The sequence below is a fragment of the Bos indicus x Bos taurus genome, chromosome 11 (assembly GCF_003369695.1).
Source record: "Bos indicus x Bos taurus breed Angus x Brahman F1 hybrid chromosome 11, Bos_hybrid_MaternalHap_v2.0, whole genome shotgun sequence".
In the NCBI taxonomy this organism is placed as follows: domain Eukaryota; kingdom Metazoa; phylum Chordata; class Mammalia; order Artiodactyla; family Bovidae; genus Bos; species Bos indicus x Bos taurus.
Window position 1 is genome coordinate 87,654,526 of NC_040086.1, and position 18,185 is coordinate 87,672,710.

At 38.9% G+C, this 18,185-nt stretch overlaps 1 protein-coding gene across 20 annotated transcripts in view; it reads left to right on the forward strand.

The window, feature by feature from the left end:
• The window catches only part of KIDINS220 (kinase D interacting substrate 220), a 96,064-nt gene that overhangs the window by 70,464 nt on the left and 7,415 nt on the right, over positions 1-18,185 (forward strand). For 12 of the 20 annotated variants that reach the window (XM_027556134.1, XM_027556143.1, XM_027556141.1 and 9 more), the window contains 3 exons: positions 10,848-10,976; positions 15,385-15,483; positions 17,192-17,425. In XM_027556134.1, the coding sequence (XP_027411935.1) occupies positions 10,848-10,976; positions 15,385-15,483; positions 17,192-17,425 (462 nt within the window). Of the gene's footprint in view, positions 1-3,653; positions 3,690-5,308; positions 5,342-10,847; positions 10,977-15,384; positions 15,484-17,191; positions 17,426-18,185 lie in introns of all 20 variants that reach the window. The other 8 variants (XM_027556137.1, XM_027556138.1, XM_027556140.1 and 5 more) reach the window with 2 other exon arrangements.

Sequence of the window (18,185 nt, forward strand, 5' to 3'; positions counted from 1 at the left end):
ACCTGCACAGTTCAAACCTGTGTTGTTCAAGGGTCAACTGTATTTATTAAAATAAAATTTCCAGATAAACAAAGCTAGTCCAGCATGTAAAGGGGATTATTTAAAACTTTCCCCCAACACTTTAGGATGGGTTTCTTTAAAAAAAATAACTTTTGTAGGAAGTCACTTTGTATATTTATTATTTAAGTCTTTGTACTTAATAAGTACATTTAATATGATGCGACTTAGAATCTTCATTCAGTCAATGAGGAATTTTAAGAACCCAGTTTGTATTTTTCAGTTCTGTTGATTTATTTGCAGAATGTTATGCCCATGTGAACATCAATTTAATATAAAGAAATGTGGCATAGCAGTTGGAATTAATTTAGTGAAATAGTGCATCCTGAATTTATGCATAATTTTTAACTTAAAACATGCACTTGAATAGGCAGTGGTTTTGTAACTTTAATTTTCTTTGAGTTAATATTAGTGAAATAGAAAGAGAACCATTTTGGTGTTTTCATTGAGGGGCTGATTATTCTTTTTTAAGTCATTAACATTTTAGCTGAAGTGTTTGAGAGACTTCATTATCCACGAATGATAGACACAATAAACCATAGTAATTTCATTTGGGTGTTAGAGGAATCTTTAGTCCATGGATCATTGCCACCATATGCAAGAATGAGTTTTAGTTTAGTCAGTGAGTCTTTAATACATAGATTCATGCATGCAATGCAATTGTCTGAGCTGAAATTCCTCAGCAAACTTTTGATGAAAGTTAGGTCCTGTGAAGAATTTGATGGTCTTAATGACAGAGACATGCTGAAATAGCTATTCCCATCCTTAAGGACAACACTTGTAAGTAAAAGGTGTCTGTAATTTCAGGGACCAGTGAAGGAGCATTAGGCAAGTTTTAAAATGAGTTTTTGGGGAAGGGGAAATAATGCAATTCTTAAGTTGTGTGTATAAGCCCAATAACAAAGAGTAAACATGCTCTGAATATATTAGTGCCTTTGTTTAGTAAAATAACTGTAGGATTTTCTGTTCTTTTAATATTAAGTGATAGTTTTGTAATCTGCTTAGTGAATAATAGTTGCTTCCCAAGCCTTCTTTGCCTATAAGAAATTAACGACAGTAGCATGTAGCATTTATTTTGCAGTAGACTAGTCCAAGTAGAGACTTAGTTCAAAGCCATGTTAAAAAAACAGTGGTGGAAATGTGGAGAAGTATCTATCCAGGGGAACATTTTATGGGATCTTTATAACTGAACCAGCACAGAAGTAGTTAATGTAAACTTTTTTAGCCCTTCATGGCTCCTATGACTTGCCAGGCCTGTAGTAAAAGACTGTAATTCCTGAGATAAGACTGCAGACTGAGTTCACGTCTGTTCACTCAACTGTCCCCCTATGGGCAGCACTTGATGACCAGAGCTGCTTATGGATAAGCAGGAGCTACATAAACATTTTTGGACAAATTGTCAATGAGGACACAGAATAATGAGTTAAAAAAAAAAAAAAAAAAAACACCTGATCACAGAGAGTTAACCAGCTCTCTGTGATCTTTTCAATATAGATGGTCTCATCTTTTTTTTTTAACCTCAAGAAATTTCTCATCAACCTTTATAAAGTGGATCCTTATGAAAACAACTGGGTTTTCTCACATTCAGGAACACTGTAATGACTGTGACTTGTGAAGGCCAGCCAAGACTTACCAGATAAATTACAGATATGTCCAGGTGTTTCATGAAGGTGAAGATGCAAAATGTAAGCCTCTGTGCTGGCTTTCTTCCTCTGTGATTGTATAGTAGAGAAAATAAGTGCCAAATCTTAGAAAACTGACAAAGAATACATTAACATTGGGCCCGAGATAGGATCCCCAGGATATTAGAGCTAGAAAGGACTCGTGTTTTTCAGACTTTCAAAGCAGAAAAGACTTTTTAAGAAATGAAATCTCAATCAGAATTTAAGTTTATGAAACCAGTAAAAACAAGAACTCTGGCCTCCACCTTGGCGGATTTGCGTTGCCTCTGGGGGAGCCTCATGCTCTGTGCTCAGCCGTGTCTGACTCTGTGCGACCCCACTGACCGTAGCCCAGCAGGCTCCTCTGTCCATAGGAGCCTCCAGGGAAGAATACTGGAGTGGGTTGCCACGCTCTCCTCCAGGGGATCTTCCCCTCCCCAGGAATCGAACCCACGTCTCCTTTACCATTCTTTACCATTGAGCCACTGGGAAGCCCAGAGAACACCAGTACCCATGGTCTAGTCCAGCACCATGCTGTAGGTGTACCTGACCTGAGGCTCACAGGAGGGAGCCCTCGGTGCAGAACTGGAATCTGCATGGCCAGTACCTGGAAGCGTTCCTCACCACTGTGCTGCCCCCTTTGCCTCCATTAATACTAAGCCTGACTTGGTCAGGAGCTTGGTGTTCAAGGTGAATAGGCCCTGGTGATTAGCTCTCCACCTTGGAGAAATTACTTAAGCTCTCTGATACTCCCTCATCTGGAAAAAGCAGGCCTTACCTCATAGGTCTGATTTAAGGATTACTCAGCCTTCGCATACTTGAATTACTTAATAATTATTACTATTACTACCATCCAAATTCCATGAAACTTTAAAGACTCAGAAACTAAAACTGTGTTAAATAACCTCTCCTCAGTGGTGGGAGTGGTGCACCCACACGCCAGTCATTTTAGATTAACTTGGCCCTTTATCTGTTGATGCTTTTCTGGCCCCCAAAGGTGGTTTGATTTCCTAGAATCAGTTTGTTTTCCTAGAATTGAGAAGGATTTCCAGGTTGTCTGAATGCTCCAAATACTTTACACTTTTGAAAGCTTTCCGGGAGAATTTTACTTGCTGCCTTTACCTTCTTTCAGTCTAGGCCCCTCTAGGAAGTAGCAGCATTCACATCACCCAGTCACCATGAAGGGATGAACCCAGCAAGGAGGGCCATTCATGAGCCCCTCAGTGGCATTTTGTTGTGGTCTTTCAGAGAGTTGCCCTTTGAAAGAGTCACATTCGGTCTATTTTTATTTACGGTGTGACTACTCATTTTTCAAAGCAGGGAATGTTTCCTTGAAGAGGATGTTTTCAAAGGAAAGAGTAATGGAGGATTTCTTTATCCTTGTATCCTTCCTTGTATTACTTACCATCAAGTCCTTCACGTGCCTGTGTGATCATCCACTGTTTGACTACTGCAGTGGGATGGGTAGTGAACAAAACTGATGAAAACTCTGGCTTCCTGGAGCTGATGAGTTGGAGGGCTGCCAAGGAGGGGAATGATCAGTGCTACCAAGTCACTCTTTCTCGACCTTCTCTGCTGCAGGGTTTGCTTGGTAGCTTTAGATCAGCTGCTTCACTGAAAAGGCATAAAACTGATTAGCACAACGTTGGATGGTAAAGAACTTCAGAGGCATTATTAAGAGCAGTAGTATCCTGCCTTCTGATGTGCCATTACTTTTAGAGATGGATGAAAATTACTGAATTAATAAAAGTCCTAGAAATGAAGGCTTGGTTTTCATTAAACTGAATCCAGTTGGTAGAATAACCAAGTGAAAAAAGATGGGACTCCACTGTAGATCATTTTATTTCCACCACTGGTTTAGAACTAGTAACCTGTTTTGAAACAAATGGATGTCCAAATCATGCCTGTCTGTCATGGATGCCTGTCATTGTTCAGGAGCAAACTTGGACGAGAAAGCTAAAGATGCCATGGGTAAGGCAAGGCATGTTTCAGGTTTCCCTGTAGTCTTAGGTTGGGTGCTCTCTGCCAGCCCCCAGGACCTTATCTCTGGAGATTCACTCACACTGTCTAAAGCAATTTAGTAGTGCATTTTTATTAACTGCTTTAGTTTGGAAAATTATTAACATTTTTTTCTTTTCATAAATAGTGAAAAACTGTATTCACTTCCAGCTTCAAAGTCTGTGTGCCAGACTTCAGCTCAAGAAAACATTTTTCCTAAACACTAAACTACAACTAAATTGGTTGAGACACTGTTGAAGAAATAGGATATTGTAATATTGATACCATTGAAATCCTAGAGTACAGTTAAAAGTTAAAAAAAAAAAACATAACAAAATCATATTTTGAACTTGAGTTTTTTAAAAAGATTGCCCTTTGCATGTGGTATCAAACCTCATCTGTCAGCTTTAACCTACGTATTATTTCTCATGTAGTTTGAAGAGAAAGTTATATTTTCCAACTTGATAACAATAGCCTTCTTTTGTGTTTTGGTATCTTTTAGAAAACTGTAATCTCATCAGTGCTCCTGTTTGATATTTTTTCAAGTTTCCACAGATATTCATAGTAACTTTCTAAAAAAAGTACCTATAGTAAGTTTAATATGTAAACTAGAAAGCAGAGTTCCCATGAAGTGCTCCAGATAGTGAACATGTTAAAAGAACATTGTAAATTGACTCAACATTGTTAGTTATTTCTAGATTATTTGAACTATTTTGAGAATATTTACCACCAGCCTAATCTGTGCAGAACAATAATTGATAGCAGTGTGTCAGCTTTGAATTAGGGATTTAAATGAGCTACAATCGGGAATTTCCTACTGGCCCACTGTTTAGGATTCTGGACTTTCCCTGACAGGGACCAGGTTCAATCCCTGGTTGGGGAACTAAGATCCCATAAGCCGTGCAGTGTGGCCAAAACAAAAAATAAAAAAAGAAAACTGCATTAGTAAAATAGTTACCCTACTGATAATGTGCCAATATTTTTTCACTGTTGCACTTATGATTTCTTGAGCTGCTAGGCTCTTATGGCCTTTCTTTTCAAATGATACTTCAGTGCATGCCCAGTGAAACAAAACCTAAATCTGAAAAGTATATTTCTGAACATTAACTATTAGTGTGACTAGAAAATGTTTTATGAAGAGATCATGTGAATTCCAAGTATTTAAACCTTACTATTAAAGGTTGCAATTAATCTGAAATTAATAGTTGTAGTTTTTTAATCAGAATGTTAAAAATTAATTTTTAAAATAATTGTTTATAGTAGGAGTATTGACTTTTTATAGCAAATTTGATTTATTTGGTTTTCTTGTTGAATGTATGGCCCATGGCTTATTCTTCTAACAGGAAGAATATTAAATTTGAGAGTACAATTTTAAAATTACCAAGCACATGTTAATGAAATTAAATTATGTGTGTGTGTGTGGTGTGTGTGTGCCTGTGCACGGATGTTCCTTTGTGTTGCTATAGAGATGGTGTGTTCAGAGTCGTGGGAAAACAGAGTGACAGAAGTCCTGCCTGTGTTTATCACAAAAGTGTATTTGATGTTTTCCTTTAAGCTCGTGTCCTTCATTCTGTTTTATTCCTTTCTTAAAGCCGTGTGACTCTGGGTTTAACAAACAGAGACAGGTACAGAAACTTTCAGTGAAATCTTATTTATTTTTCTTATTTTAGTCTGTTAGAAGCAATCATTGGCAACTTCCTGCTGGGCTGTTTATAAACCTGTGCTCATTTTAGTGCCTTGGGTTTATTTTTAATAGCTGCTTTCAGCCTCTGCATGGCTCTCATTTCTGGCTAATCAATTCTAAGCTTGTTTGATAATTTACTGAAGATGATGATGTTACAGAGTGTAGTTTTAATCTACTTACAATATAAAATAATATAATTACATCAAAGTAATTTAAATGTTTTGTTTTACTTTGACCTGTAGGAATTCTGATTTGTCTATATTTTGAAGTTTGTAAATATTTAACAGTCTTAAGCAAACTAACATCTTCTGCATTCAGTTTTCTGTGTTAGAAAAACAGTTTTTTAGTAGATTGTGATATATACTGAAATGAACTTTCCTTGACTTGTAACAGGTAAATTTCAAGTAAGAATATGCATGATAAACTCTTAAGTATTACCATTCTATGTATTAAGTAATATTTTCTATTAAGAACTTAACAGATTGAATTATTGAATATACCTTTTCCTTGTCAACTATTGTACTTTTTCCTCTTTTGCGAGGTTTCCATCCAAAGATTGTTGTTTCGATACTAAGGGTTATTTGGTTTCAAAATAATTTCATTGTATATGATTACTTTAGAAAAAACTGGGCGAGTATTTACCATTTCTCTTTTATTCAAAGAAGCATATTGTATTTTAATATATTAATAATCTACTCCTTATCTTGATAAGATCCAACTCACAAATAATCAATAGTCTAACTATAGCTTTGATGGAATTACAGGGTACCTGTGTGTCTTTTTCTTAGAAAACTCCTAAAAGTCATTCAAAAATAATATGTATCTTCTACATAATCCCCAATGAGGGACAAAATATGTTTTCAAGTGATAAAATGTAGAAGTCTTGAAGGATCATGAAAGTAAAACAATGTGGAGTTTCCTGTTTCAGAGGAAAGAGTAGTGTCTTTATTAACGTGTCTGTCTTGCTGAATTTTCTGAGGCCCTTCTTAAAGGGAATGTTACTCTCTGCTGCTAAGTCACTTCAGTCGTGTCCGACTCTGTGCGACCCCACAGATGGCAGCCCACCAGGCTCCCCTGTCCCTGGGATTCTCCAGGCAAGAATACTGGAGTGGGTTGCCATTTCCTTCTCCAATGTCTGAAAGTGAAAAGTGAAAGTGAAGTCACTTAGTCGTGTCTGACTCTTAGCAGCCCCATGGACTGCAGCCTACCAGGCTCCTCCGTCCATGGGATTTTCCAGGCAAGAGTACTGGAGTGGGGTGCCATTGCCTTCTCCAATGTTACTCTCTAACATTTTACATTTCCCCTGCCCCCACACAGACAGAGTTAATCAGTTCCATGTCTGTTATACTTGTTCTTTTTAGCACAATTAAAAAGCTTTTTGTGATTAAAAACTTTTTTTACTTTAAAATAATTTTAGACTTCAAAGATACAAAAACAGTATTCCCCTAATATTAACATCTTTCCTAATTGTAGTGTATTTCTCCAGAACAGAAATGAAAATTTGTACAATATTCTTAATACAGGCTTTATTTTAATCTTACCGGTTTTTCCACTAATTTCATTTTTCTGGTCCAGGATCCAGTCCAGTTGTATTTTGTTATTTCTCCTTACAGTTTCCTAATCTGTGACAATTCCTCAGTCTTTCCTTGTCTCTTATGATCGTAAAACTTTTGAAGAATACTGATCAGATATTTTGTAGACTGCCCTTCTGTTTGGGTTTGTTCACCATTTCCTAATGATTAGAAGGAGATTATACATCTTTGCAAGAGACCCACAGAAACGTGATGTGTGTCCTCTGTGTGTCACATTTGAGGGTCTGTGAGGGCCTGCATCTTCCCAGTGGTCATATGGACCTCAGTCATGTGGTTAGGGCAGCATCTGCTAGGTTTCAACACTGTCAGGGTGTGTCTTTCCCTTGTAATGAATGAATATTTAGGGGGAGGTACTTTGAAACTCTGCAGATAATCCTGTTCCTCCTTGTACTTTTCTCATGAATTTTAGTGGTGTCTTGTGTACCACCGCTTCTGTTGTGTTTTCCAGGTGCTAATTTTCCTTTCCATTCTACATTTATTAATTGGAATTCTATAAGTAAAAGTTGTCTCTTCTTCCTCATTTACTTACTTACTCAACTTTTTATTTATATCAGTGTGGATTCATGGCATTTAATTCTGTGAATTATAATCCAGTACGATCATTATAATCCAGTTATAATCCAGTATGATCAAACTGTGCATTTGTGGTTTATCTAATCACGGAAATGTAGAGAAGTATAAATGTACCCAGAAAGAAGAAATAGGTTGAGGAATGAAAACATTTGAAAAACAGTATTAAAGATCATTTAAAAGATAAATACTGTTCAGCAATAAGAAAGAATGAAGTATGAATGCATGCTATAGCATAGATGAACCTTGAGAATATACTAAGTGGAAGAAGTGAGTTATGAAAGGTCACAGATTGTGTGGTTCTGTTTAGATATCCCAAATAGGCAAATCCGCAGAGACAGAAAGTAGGTCAGTGGTTGCTAGGGGTTGGGACTGGGTGTTGGGAGGCATGAAGGTTGACTGCTAATAGTGTAGAATTGCTTTTTAGGGCTCTGATAATGTCTTAAAGTTGAGTGTAGTGATGGTGTCACAGCTGTGAGGAGATACTTAACATCACTGAATTGTGTACTTTAAATTGGAGAATTGTTAGTGAATTATATTTCACATAAACCTATTTAAAAAGAAAGGAAAAACAAATATGGTTATTAAAAATTCATACAAAGCATTTAAAGTTTCCATAGCACATAGTGGGTAATTAACACTTAAATATTGGCTGTTCTCATCCAGGCAGAAAATAGAACTATGTATAGAAATATGAAAACTAAATCGTGGAAATACTAGTGTTGTGCTGTACTTAGTATTTTTGAAGTAAGTGAACTTCAGACTATATAATACATGGCATATTTTAAATTTATATTTAATTAAAAACAAGCTATAAATCAGATCAGATCAGATCAGTCGCTCAGTCGTGGTCCGACTCTTTGTGACCCCATGAATCGCAGCACGCCAGGCCTCCCTGTCCATCACCAACTCCCGGAGTTCACTGAGACTCACGTCCATCGAGTCAGTGATGCCATCCAGCCATCTCATCCTCTGTCGTCCCCTTCTCCTCTTGCCTCCAATCCCTCCCAGCATCAGAGTCTTTTCCAATGAGTCAACTCTTCGCATGAGGTGGTCAAAGTACTGGAGTTTCAGCTTTAGCATCATTCCTTCCAAAGAAATCCCAGGGCTGATCTCCTTGCATTCCAACCAGAATGCACTGGTTGGATCTCCTTGCAGTCCAAGGGACTCTCAAGAGTCTTCTCCAACACCACAGTTCAAAAGCATCAATTCTTTGGCGCTCAGCCTTCTTCACAGTCCAACTCTCACATCCATACATGACCACAGAAAAAACCATAGCCTTGACTAGATGAACCTTTGTTGGCAGAGTAATGTCCCTGCTTTTGAATATGCTATCTAGGTTGGTCACAACTTTCCTTCCAAGGAGTAAGCGTCTTTTAATTTCATGGCTGCAGTCACCATCTGCAGTGATTTTGGAGCCCAGAAAAATAAAGTTTGACACTGTTTCCACTGTTTCCCCATCTATTTCCCATGAAGTGATGGAACCGGGTGCCATGATCTTCGTTGAGCTTTTAAGCCAACTTTTTCACTCTCCACTTTCACTTTCATCGAGAGGCTTTTGAGTTCCTCTTCACTTTCTGCCATAAGGGTGGTGTCATCTGCATATCTGAGGTTATTGATATTTCTCCTGGCAATCTTGATTCCAGCTTGTGTTTCTTCCAGTCCAGCGTTTCTCATGATGTACTCTGCATTGAAGTTAAATAAGCAGGGTGACAATATACAGCCTTGACGAACTCCTTTTCCTATTTGGAACCAGTCTGTTGTTGCATGTCCAGTTCTAACTGTTGCTTCCTGACCTGCATACAAATTTCTCAAGAGGCAAATCAGGTGGTCTGGTATTCCCATCTCTTTCAGAATTTTCCACAGTTTATAGTGAACCACACAGTCAAAGGCTTTGGCATAGTCAATAAAGCAGAAATAGAATATTCCAAATCATTAATTTACAAATTTTTATGGGACTATCTTACATTTGTAAACTTCCTGAGGCTCCCTCTTATAAAATGACTACCTTACTGTCTGTTCAGTATGGTCTCATCTGCTAGCTATATTTATATGTAACTAGGTATATTTTATTTATATACTGTGTGTGTATATTTATCAATTCATAATAGAGTATTATGTTAATGCTTTCATGTTACAAATAATGTTTAACAAGTAGCTCCCAGGCAGTTTTGGCTGTCATAGTCTACTTCTCTCTTGATGATAACAAAAGAGGCAGTAGAAAATTTAAATTGACACATCCTTGGGGATAGGATAAATGATATTTATCATTTTAAGACTAAATTGACTGGTAAACAAGACAGATCATTTGTAACATTACCCTCTATACTAGTTGGCTTGTCTTCTCTTTATTTTGGTTATAGTTTCTATAAACTCTTTAAAAATAGACAATGGCAACAAAGAAAATAGAAAGTTGTAAGACCTGTTAAGCTAGGGTTCCAGTCTGAATCTACCACTAACTAGCTGTTTATTCTGTGAGTTTGAAGTCAAAACTTAGCTCTTTGGACCCCAGTGACCACATCTGTAATTGAGGAGATTCGTATGTAATTAGCCACAGGCAAATACCTCTTTAGTATGTCTCTGTATTCAGAAAATATTTTTCTTTTCAGTAAACACTAGGTTTATTATTTTGATTTTTATTTTAAATGAGACTGAATTTTGATGGATTATATTTACTTCCACATGTGTTAAGTAATACTGTTGTTTACATTTACACGATTATTGTATAGGTTCTTATCCAAGATCTCTTGGATATAAAATATGATCAAGATCTGAAAACTTGAGCTGTTGTAGACTATTAAGGTAATCTGTGAAGACATTTAAAGCTGCTGAGTGTTAGCACTTTTAAAATTATCTCATAGGTTTACCTTTTATATTTTTTTGTATGTTATAGGCATCAGTAATTCCCCCTATTCCTTTTCTTTTTTTAAGCCCCTGTCTTTCTGTTATTAAGGGCTACACCTTTCTCTCTTGAGGTTTGAGGTTAGGCTTTCTTGAAGTTGGCCTTGGGTTGGCTCATGGAACTTATGTCTTCTTAGAAAAGTGGTTTTGATCAGGCTATATCTGCTCTAATAAAAGATACTCTTTAAGGTAAACAGTAGCTAAATCTGTTCTCTAATGGCATGTCCCATGCTGCACACATTCACTGTTTTTACTTAAGTTTGAAAATGTATCTTTAATTGAAGTACTTTATAGTGTAACTTCATAAGTGTTTCTCTGTCACATGACTGCATATATCTGACATTAAATGCTGTTTATACATGTGTTTTCCCACGACTTACCTAGGGATCAGGCCCAGCCTCAGGCACAATACCACTGAATTCGATGAACGTGGATGCGGTTTGTGAGAAACTGAAACAAATTGAAGGGCTGGACCAGAGCATGCTGCCTCAGTACTGTGCAACCATCAAGAAGGTGACCTGCACTTTTACCTGCTCACTCAAGGGCATGGGAGATGGGCTCTGTGGACAGCGAGCATTTTGTATTTAGGCTATCAAAGATGAGTTCTCTGCTGAGATGGGAAAGCTCAGGTGGAAATAGGTTTCTTACTATTTGTATCCTAAAATTGCCCTTTTATGCCTTAGTTTAGAGATGGATAAAAGAAAGTGCTGTGTTACAATGCTACTTCACAATGATCTCATGTAAGTCAAAAGTGCTTGATGAGAAATATTGATTGAAAGCTCTAAAGGATTTCAGATTAAGGTTAACAACTACTTACATTTCCAGTATGCAGCATAGAACATTTGAAAGCCTTTTCTGTTACACTTTCTTTAGTTGTAATATTTGTAATTTAACAATTATCCAAGTAAACCACACTTCTTCATGTCCCTCTAATTCTCACTTTCATGTCTTAGAGGACTCTGATCATGTCCCGTTTGATAATACCTATGAGTTTTGGGTTTGCAAGGCTGACACATTTGAAGAGGTTCTGTTCTTCCTAGATCTTTTATTGCAGTTCCAGTAATTACCATGAACCTGAGATTTCGAGGATGTCTTCCCATGTACAGGGCTAACTGAGTCCCAGTTTTAATAGATATTTCTACTAAGTTATACTTTTTCTATCAGACATACAGTGAAGTAGAACTTTAACAACAGCATCTAGTATTTACATACTTTAAAGGATGGCATCTAAAAAGTTAATTACAAACATATATACTGTCTTACTGCCCCAAGAAAATGCACTGGTCATAGCAAACACTTTCTTCTAAGTGATGACTACACATGGACATCACCAGATGGTCAACACCAAAATCAGATTGATTATATTCTTTGTAGCCAAAGATGGAGAGGCTCTATACAGTCAGCAAAAACAAGACCAGGAGCTGACTGTGGCTCAGATCATGAACTCCTTATTATAAAATTCAGACTTAATTAAGTTGAATAAAGTAGGGAAAACCACTAGACCATTCAGGTATGACCTAATCAGATCCCTTATGATTATACAGTGAAAGTGACAAATAGTTTCAAGGGATTAGATCTGATAGAGTGCCTGAAGAACAATGGATGGAGGTTCTTGACATTATATAGGAGGCAGTGATCAAGACCATCCTCAAAAACAAATGCAAAAAGCCAAAATGGTTGTCTGAGGAGGCCTTACAAATAGCTGACAAAAGAAGAGAAGCTAAAGGCAAAGGATAAAAGGAAAGATATCTATCTGAAAGCAGCATTCCAAAGAATAGCAAGGAGATATAAGAAAGCCTTCCTCAGTGATCAATGCAAAGAAATAGAGGAAAACAATAGAATTGGAAAGATGAGATCTCTTCAAGAAAATCAGAGACACCAAGGGAATATTTCATACAAATAATGGGCACAATAAAGGACAGAAATGGTAGGGACCTAACAGAAGCAGAAGATACTAAGAAGAGGTGGCAAGAATACGCAGAACTACACAAAAAAGATCTTCATGACCCAGATAACCACGATGGTGTGATCACTCACCTAGAGCCAGACATCCTGGAGTGCGAAGTCAAGTGGGCCTTAGGAAGCATCACTACGAACAAAGCTAGTGGAGGTGATGGAATTCCAGCTGAGCTATTTCAAATCCTGAAAGATGATGCTGTGAAAGTGCTGCACTCAATATGCCAGCAAATCTGCAAAACTCAGCAGTGGCCACAGGACTGGAAAATGTCAGTTTTCATTCCAACCCCAAAGAAAGGCAATGCCAAAGAATGCTCAAACTACCACACAATTGCCGTCATCTCACAACGCTAGCAAAGTAATGCTCAGAATTTTCCGAGTCAAGTTACGTGAACCGTGAACTTCCACATATTCAAGCTGGATTTAGAAAAGGCAGAGGAACCAGAAATCAAGTTGCCAGCATCTGTTGGATCATCAAAAAAAGCAAGAGAGTTCCAGAAAAACATCTGCTTTATTGACTACGCCAAAGCCTGTGACTGTGTGGATCTGAACAAACTGTGGAAAATTCTTCAAGAGATGGGAATGCCAGACCACCTTACCTGTCTCCTGCGAAACCTGTATACAGGTCAAGAAGCAACAGTTAGAACCAGACATGGAACAAAAAACTGGTTCCAAATTGGGAAAGGAGTGCGTCAAGGCTGTATATTGTCACTCTGCTTATTTAACTTACATGCAGAGTACATCATATGAAATGCCAGGCTGGATGAAGCACAAGCTGGAATCAAGATTTCTGGGAGAAATATCAGTAACCTTAGATACACAGATGACACCACCCTTGTGGCAGAAAGTGAAGAGGAACTAAAGAGCCTTTTGATGAAAGTGAAAGAGGTGAGTAAAAAAGCTGACTTAAAACTCAACATTTAAAAATGAAAATTAGGGCATCTGGTCCCACCTCTTCATGGCAAATAGATGGGGCAATAATGGAAACAGCGAGAGACTTTCTTTCGTTGGGCTCCAAAATCACTGCAGATGGTGACTGCAGCCATGACATTAAAAGACGCTTGCTCCTTAGAAGAAAAGCTATGACCAACCTAGACAGCATATTAAAAAGCAGAGACATTACTTTGTGGACAAAGGTCCATCTAGTCAAAGCTATGGTTTTTCCAGTAGTCATGTATGATGTGAGAGTCGTGTGGATGTGAGAGAAAGAAAGCTGAGTGCCAAAGAACTGATGCTTTTGAACTGTGGTGTTGGAGAAGACTCTTGAGGGTCCTTTGAACAGCAAAGAGATGGAACCAGTCAATCGTAAAGGAAATCAGTCCTGAATATTCATTGGAAAGACTGATGCTGACTGAACCTCCAATACTTTGGCCACCTGATGCAAAGACCTGACTCACTCATTGGAAAAGACCCTGATGCTGGGAAAGATTGAAGGCAGAAGGAGAACGGGACAACAGAGGATGAAGTGGTTAGATGGTATCACCGACTTGATGGACATGAGTTTGAGCAAGCTCTGGGAGTTGGTGATGGACAGGGAAGCCTGGAGTGCTGCAGTCCATGGGGTCCCACAGAGTTGGAGACAACTGAGCAATTGAACTGACTGATACTAACTATCTTAGTAACCATAACCTACATTTGGTCAGAAATGCTCAGATAGCACTGGTTTTCTCACAGATGTAGTTAATTCCCATTTGCAAAAGTGTCCAGCACTGCCTTTCCAAGCTACTGACCTTACTGTCTCCTCTAGGCAGCTTGATTAGAGTCAGGAGAGAGTGAGGCCTCCACATGAATCCTTTGTGGGGATTTTATTTCCCTCAGGACAGTGGTTTTCTCCCTGCTCAGCTCTTTGCTAACAGGCCCTTGCTGTTTAAAGCCCATCATGGCAGTTGGTTTCTTAAGAACTGCTAACCTCCTTGCATTTCCACAGAGGACCCCTGCCATAGGCTTGCTCCGTACAGTCTTTTCTTCAGAATTAATTTGGAAACTGGGCATTCTATTGATTTTAAACACAGGTATCTAATACTTTTACCACAGTTAATAAAGTCAGGTTTTGTATTTTTGTAAAATAAGTAAACTGCCTGTTTATTAATCAAGTAAATTCTATCATTCCTCATCAGAGACCCAGTGGTGATAAGATCAGTTTTTGTGCATTTAATAGACTGGGAACCTTGTGGTGGACATTTGTGGTGGTTGAGGTTATCTGGTGTAGTTGATGAACATGTTTGTCAGTGCTTACTTTATTTAGAAGTAAACGGAGGCTTACCGGGGCTTCCCTGGTAGGTCAGCTGGTAAAGATTCCACCTGCAATGCAGGAGACCTCAATTCAGTTGCTGGGTTGGGAAGATCCGCTGGAGAAGGGAGAGGCTACCCACTCCAGAATTCTTGGGCTTCCCTGGTGGCTCAGCTGGTAGAGAATCCACCTGCAATGCAGGAGACCTGGGCTCAATCCCTGGGTTGGGAAGATCCCCTGGAGAAGAGAAAGGCTACCCACTCCAGTATTCTGGCCTGGAGAATTCCATGGACTGTATAGTCCGTGGAGTCGCAAAGAGTCGGACACGACTGAGCGACTTTCACTTCATTTAGAACTTTGTCAGTGAGTGACCAGCATGCTGACGGACATCTGTGTCCCCTCCCAGCAGCTTGCCTTTGTGCTCAGATTTTATAGGATTAGAGGAGAAAAGTTAACAGTATTGTTACTGCTCATGGCAGGGTAGGTAGTTTCGGAAATAATTGGGTTTAGCTCTGAGGTTGATCCTTGTGATTTATTTTACTTGAGTGCCTGAAACGCTTGGGAAAGTATGGAGTGACTTATGTTGTTCAGACTCTGCTTGTTTACTGATTATTACATGGGATGATAACCTTCTTTAGGTCAGTGTATTCTAGTCTCTAGTATAAATGTGCTTTTTAATCACTGGAAATTCATAATTTCTCACATTTTGTTTATCTTACGTTTGTTTTTATTCAGGCGAACATAAATGGCCGTGTGTTGGCTCAGTGTAACATTGATGAACTGAAGAAGGAAATGAATATGAATTTTGGAGACTGGCATCTTTTTAGAAGCACAGTAAGATATTTTGTGTGTGTGTGTGTGTGTGTAATAAAGTTTTATTGAAGTATAAAGGAGATAGAGAAAGCTTCTGACATAGGCATCAGAAGGGGGCAGAAAGAGTACCCGCCTACTAGTCTTCAGCTGGATGTTATATAGTCACTAGCAGTCTGTTAATGAAAGAAAGGAATGTCTTAAAATTCAGAATGGCACCAGGCCCCAACTTGTAGATTTACAACATTTTATAAAAGAAGTGCCAGTAAGTACTGGTCTAAACTGATATTTTCCTGTATTTTTAAAAAACATGTAAGAATGACATTTTACACCTGTGTGTAGGGCTCCTGTATGTCCTGTTGTGTAGAGTATATACAGCAGCTCTTAGCAATATTTGCTTTTTGGCATTTCACTTGGAAATATGGGAGAGAGACCACCTGCCAATTCTCCATGCTTTCATTGACCAAGACACTCTCCTTGACCTCATTCAGTCAGGCTTCTGTAACCCTGTAGGCCTTGACCTTGGTTTCTGTTCTTGTTGGGCTTGTGTTGCCAAGTTGTAGCAAGAATTCTGTTAAAGTCAGTTTAGAAAGAACCTTACCCTTAATGTCTGATCACCTTCAATATCTGATCAAATTCCTCATCCCACCTCCCTCCCCCGCCCCCCGCCGCCCCTGGTAATGTGCTAGACCCCTGGCCTGCCTCCAGCATAAGTCCTGTCAAGATGGTTCGGCCAGAAAACACCCCTCCCCATCCCGGTACTCCTGAGGCTTCCTATTCGCATCTTCCCATCCACTGACCCCCTCACTCCTGGGCTGGAAATGCCCATGTGTCCCTGCTGCTTTCGGAATTGAGCCCAGTTCTGTCCAGAGCTCTCCTTGCCCCACTGCAGTAGCTCCTACTGCTGTAGCTGCCATCCAGCTCTGCTGCTCAGTGACACGCTCCAGTCATGCTTCATCTTAATGTTACGTTACACTAGTAATGTAATGGCCAAATTAGAGTGTACTGTATGTACGATGATTGTCCATCATTCCAGTCATCCTTTAGTATCTGGTGGAGGAGTGGTTCTGAGACCCCCATGATTCCAAAGTCTTTGTATACACAAGTCTTCTGTAAAACGGCAAGGTATTTGTACACTACACACATCCTCTTATATACTTTAAATCAACTACAGATTACTTACAATACCTCATACAGTGTAAATGCTGTGCAAATAGTTGCCAGTGCATGGCAAATTCAAGTGTTGATTTTTGGAACTTTCTGAAATCTTTTTTTCCCAAATATTTTCAATCTGTGATTGGTTGATTCTGCAAATGCAAAACCACTGGATTCCGAGGGCCAGCTGTACTACTTTTAGTACAGATGACCCTTGAACAATTTGGAGGTTAATCCACTGACAACTTGGAGTCAGCCCTTCATATCCAGGGCTTCTCCACATCTGTGGATTCAGGCAGCCCTGGACCACGTAGTAAAAACTGCCATCTCCACTATCGAAAAACATCTGTGAGTAAGTGGACCTGCACAGTTCACACCTGTGTCATTCAAAGGTCAGTTGTATTGTTAATATGAAAGATAAGCAGATATAGGAGAAATTTATTTGAAATTCACTTACAGGAAGTTTGCTTTCTCATTTCCGTCATAATAACTTCGTGTTTAATTTTTAAAATAATTTCTAAAGCTTCCAAAATGTGATTTGTCCATGTGGATATTGATGACTTTGTTTACTGTTAAGATATTAGAAATGAGAAATGCAGAAAACCAAGTGGTCCCTGAAGACCCACGTTTACTGAGTGAAAACAGCAGCTCTGTTCCTCACGGTGAACCTGCTCGTCGCTCCGCACACAGCGAGCTGCCCCACACCGAGCTCTCCAGTCAGGCTCCCTACACCCTGAACTTCAGCTTTGAAGAGCTGAACACGCTCGGCCTGGACGAAGGGGCTCCTCGCCACAGCAACCTGAGTTGGCAGGTATTTACTGGAATGCCATTATTTACATGAGCCGAAGAGGAAGGACGGGGTTGAAATAGCCAGGATTCTGTTGGTGCATTCAGGTAGTCATTTAGAAACTCTTCAGTGAGTCCCCAAGTGAACAGGGTGGAGGGAGGCGGCCCTGTTCTCCAGGAGCTGTGTTCTTCTGGAGAGGACAGTCAGTAAAACAGAGACAGTGACATTATTTCTGAAGTTGATAAGAATTGTGAAAACAGTAAAATAGAGCAAAAGCATTGAAGGTAAATAGGAACTGGGCTCTCTAGGTAGTTAGCTGAATTCATCCTTCACTTGCTATTTTCTTGTTCAGTTCAGTAAGCGTTGGCTTAAGGTACATCTTTACGGATATTCATTTCCTTTTTATTATCTGATGTTAGACGTGGAGGGGCTCACTCTTTGGATGTTCTTAGAAGAGAAAGGACAGGCGAGGATCAGGATTAAAAACAAAAGTGAGAGAACATCAGAAGGAGAAAGGGAAACAAGCGAGGAAGAGATCGGAGCAGGGCACAGAATGGAGAAGACGAGCGGGGAGGAAAAACAGGAAGTAGTTACAAAGAGCTCTATGGAAAGGGAACTGTATTTAGAAAAAGCAGCGCCTGTTAGGCCTGCCGTTTGTAAGGATGTGGTGTTTGGTTTGGTAATAAAAATATTTTTTTGTTGTTGTAACTTTTTTCTACCTACTATAAATCTTGTTTCTTTAAGTTGGGAAAGCATTTTATTATTGTGTATTAACTAAGATAAA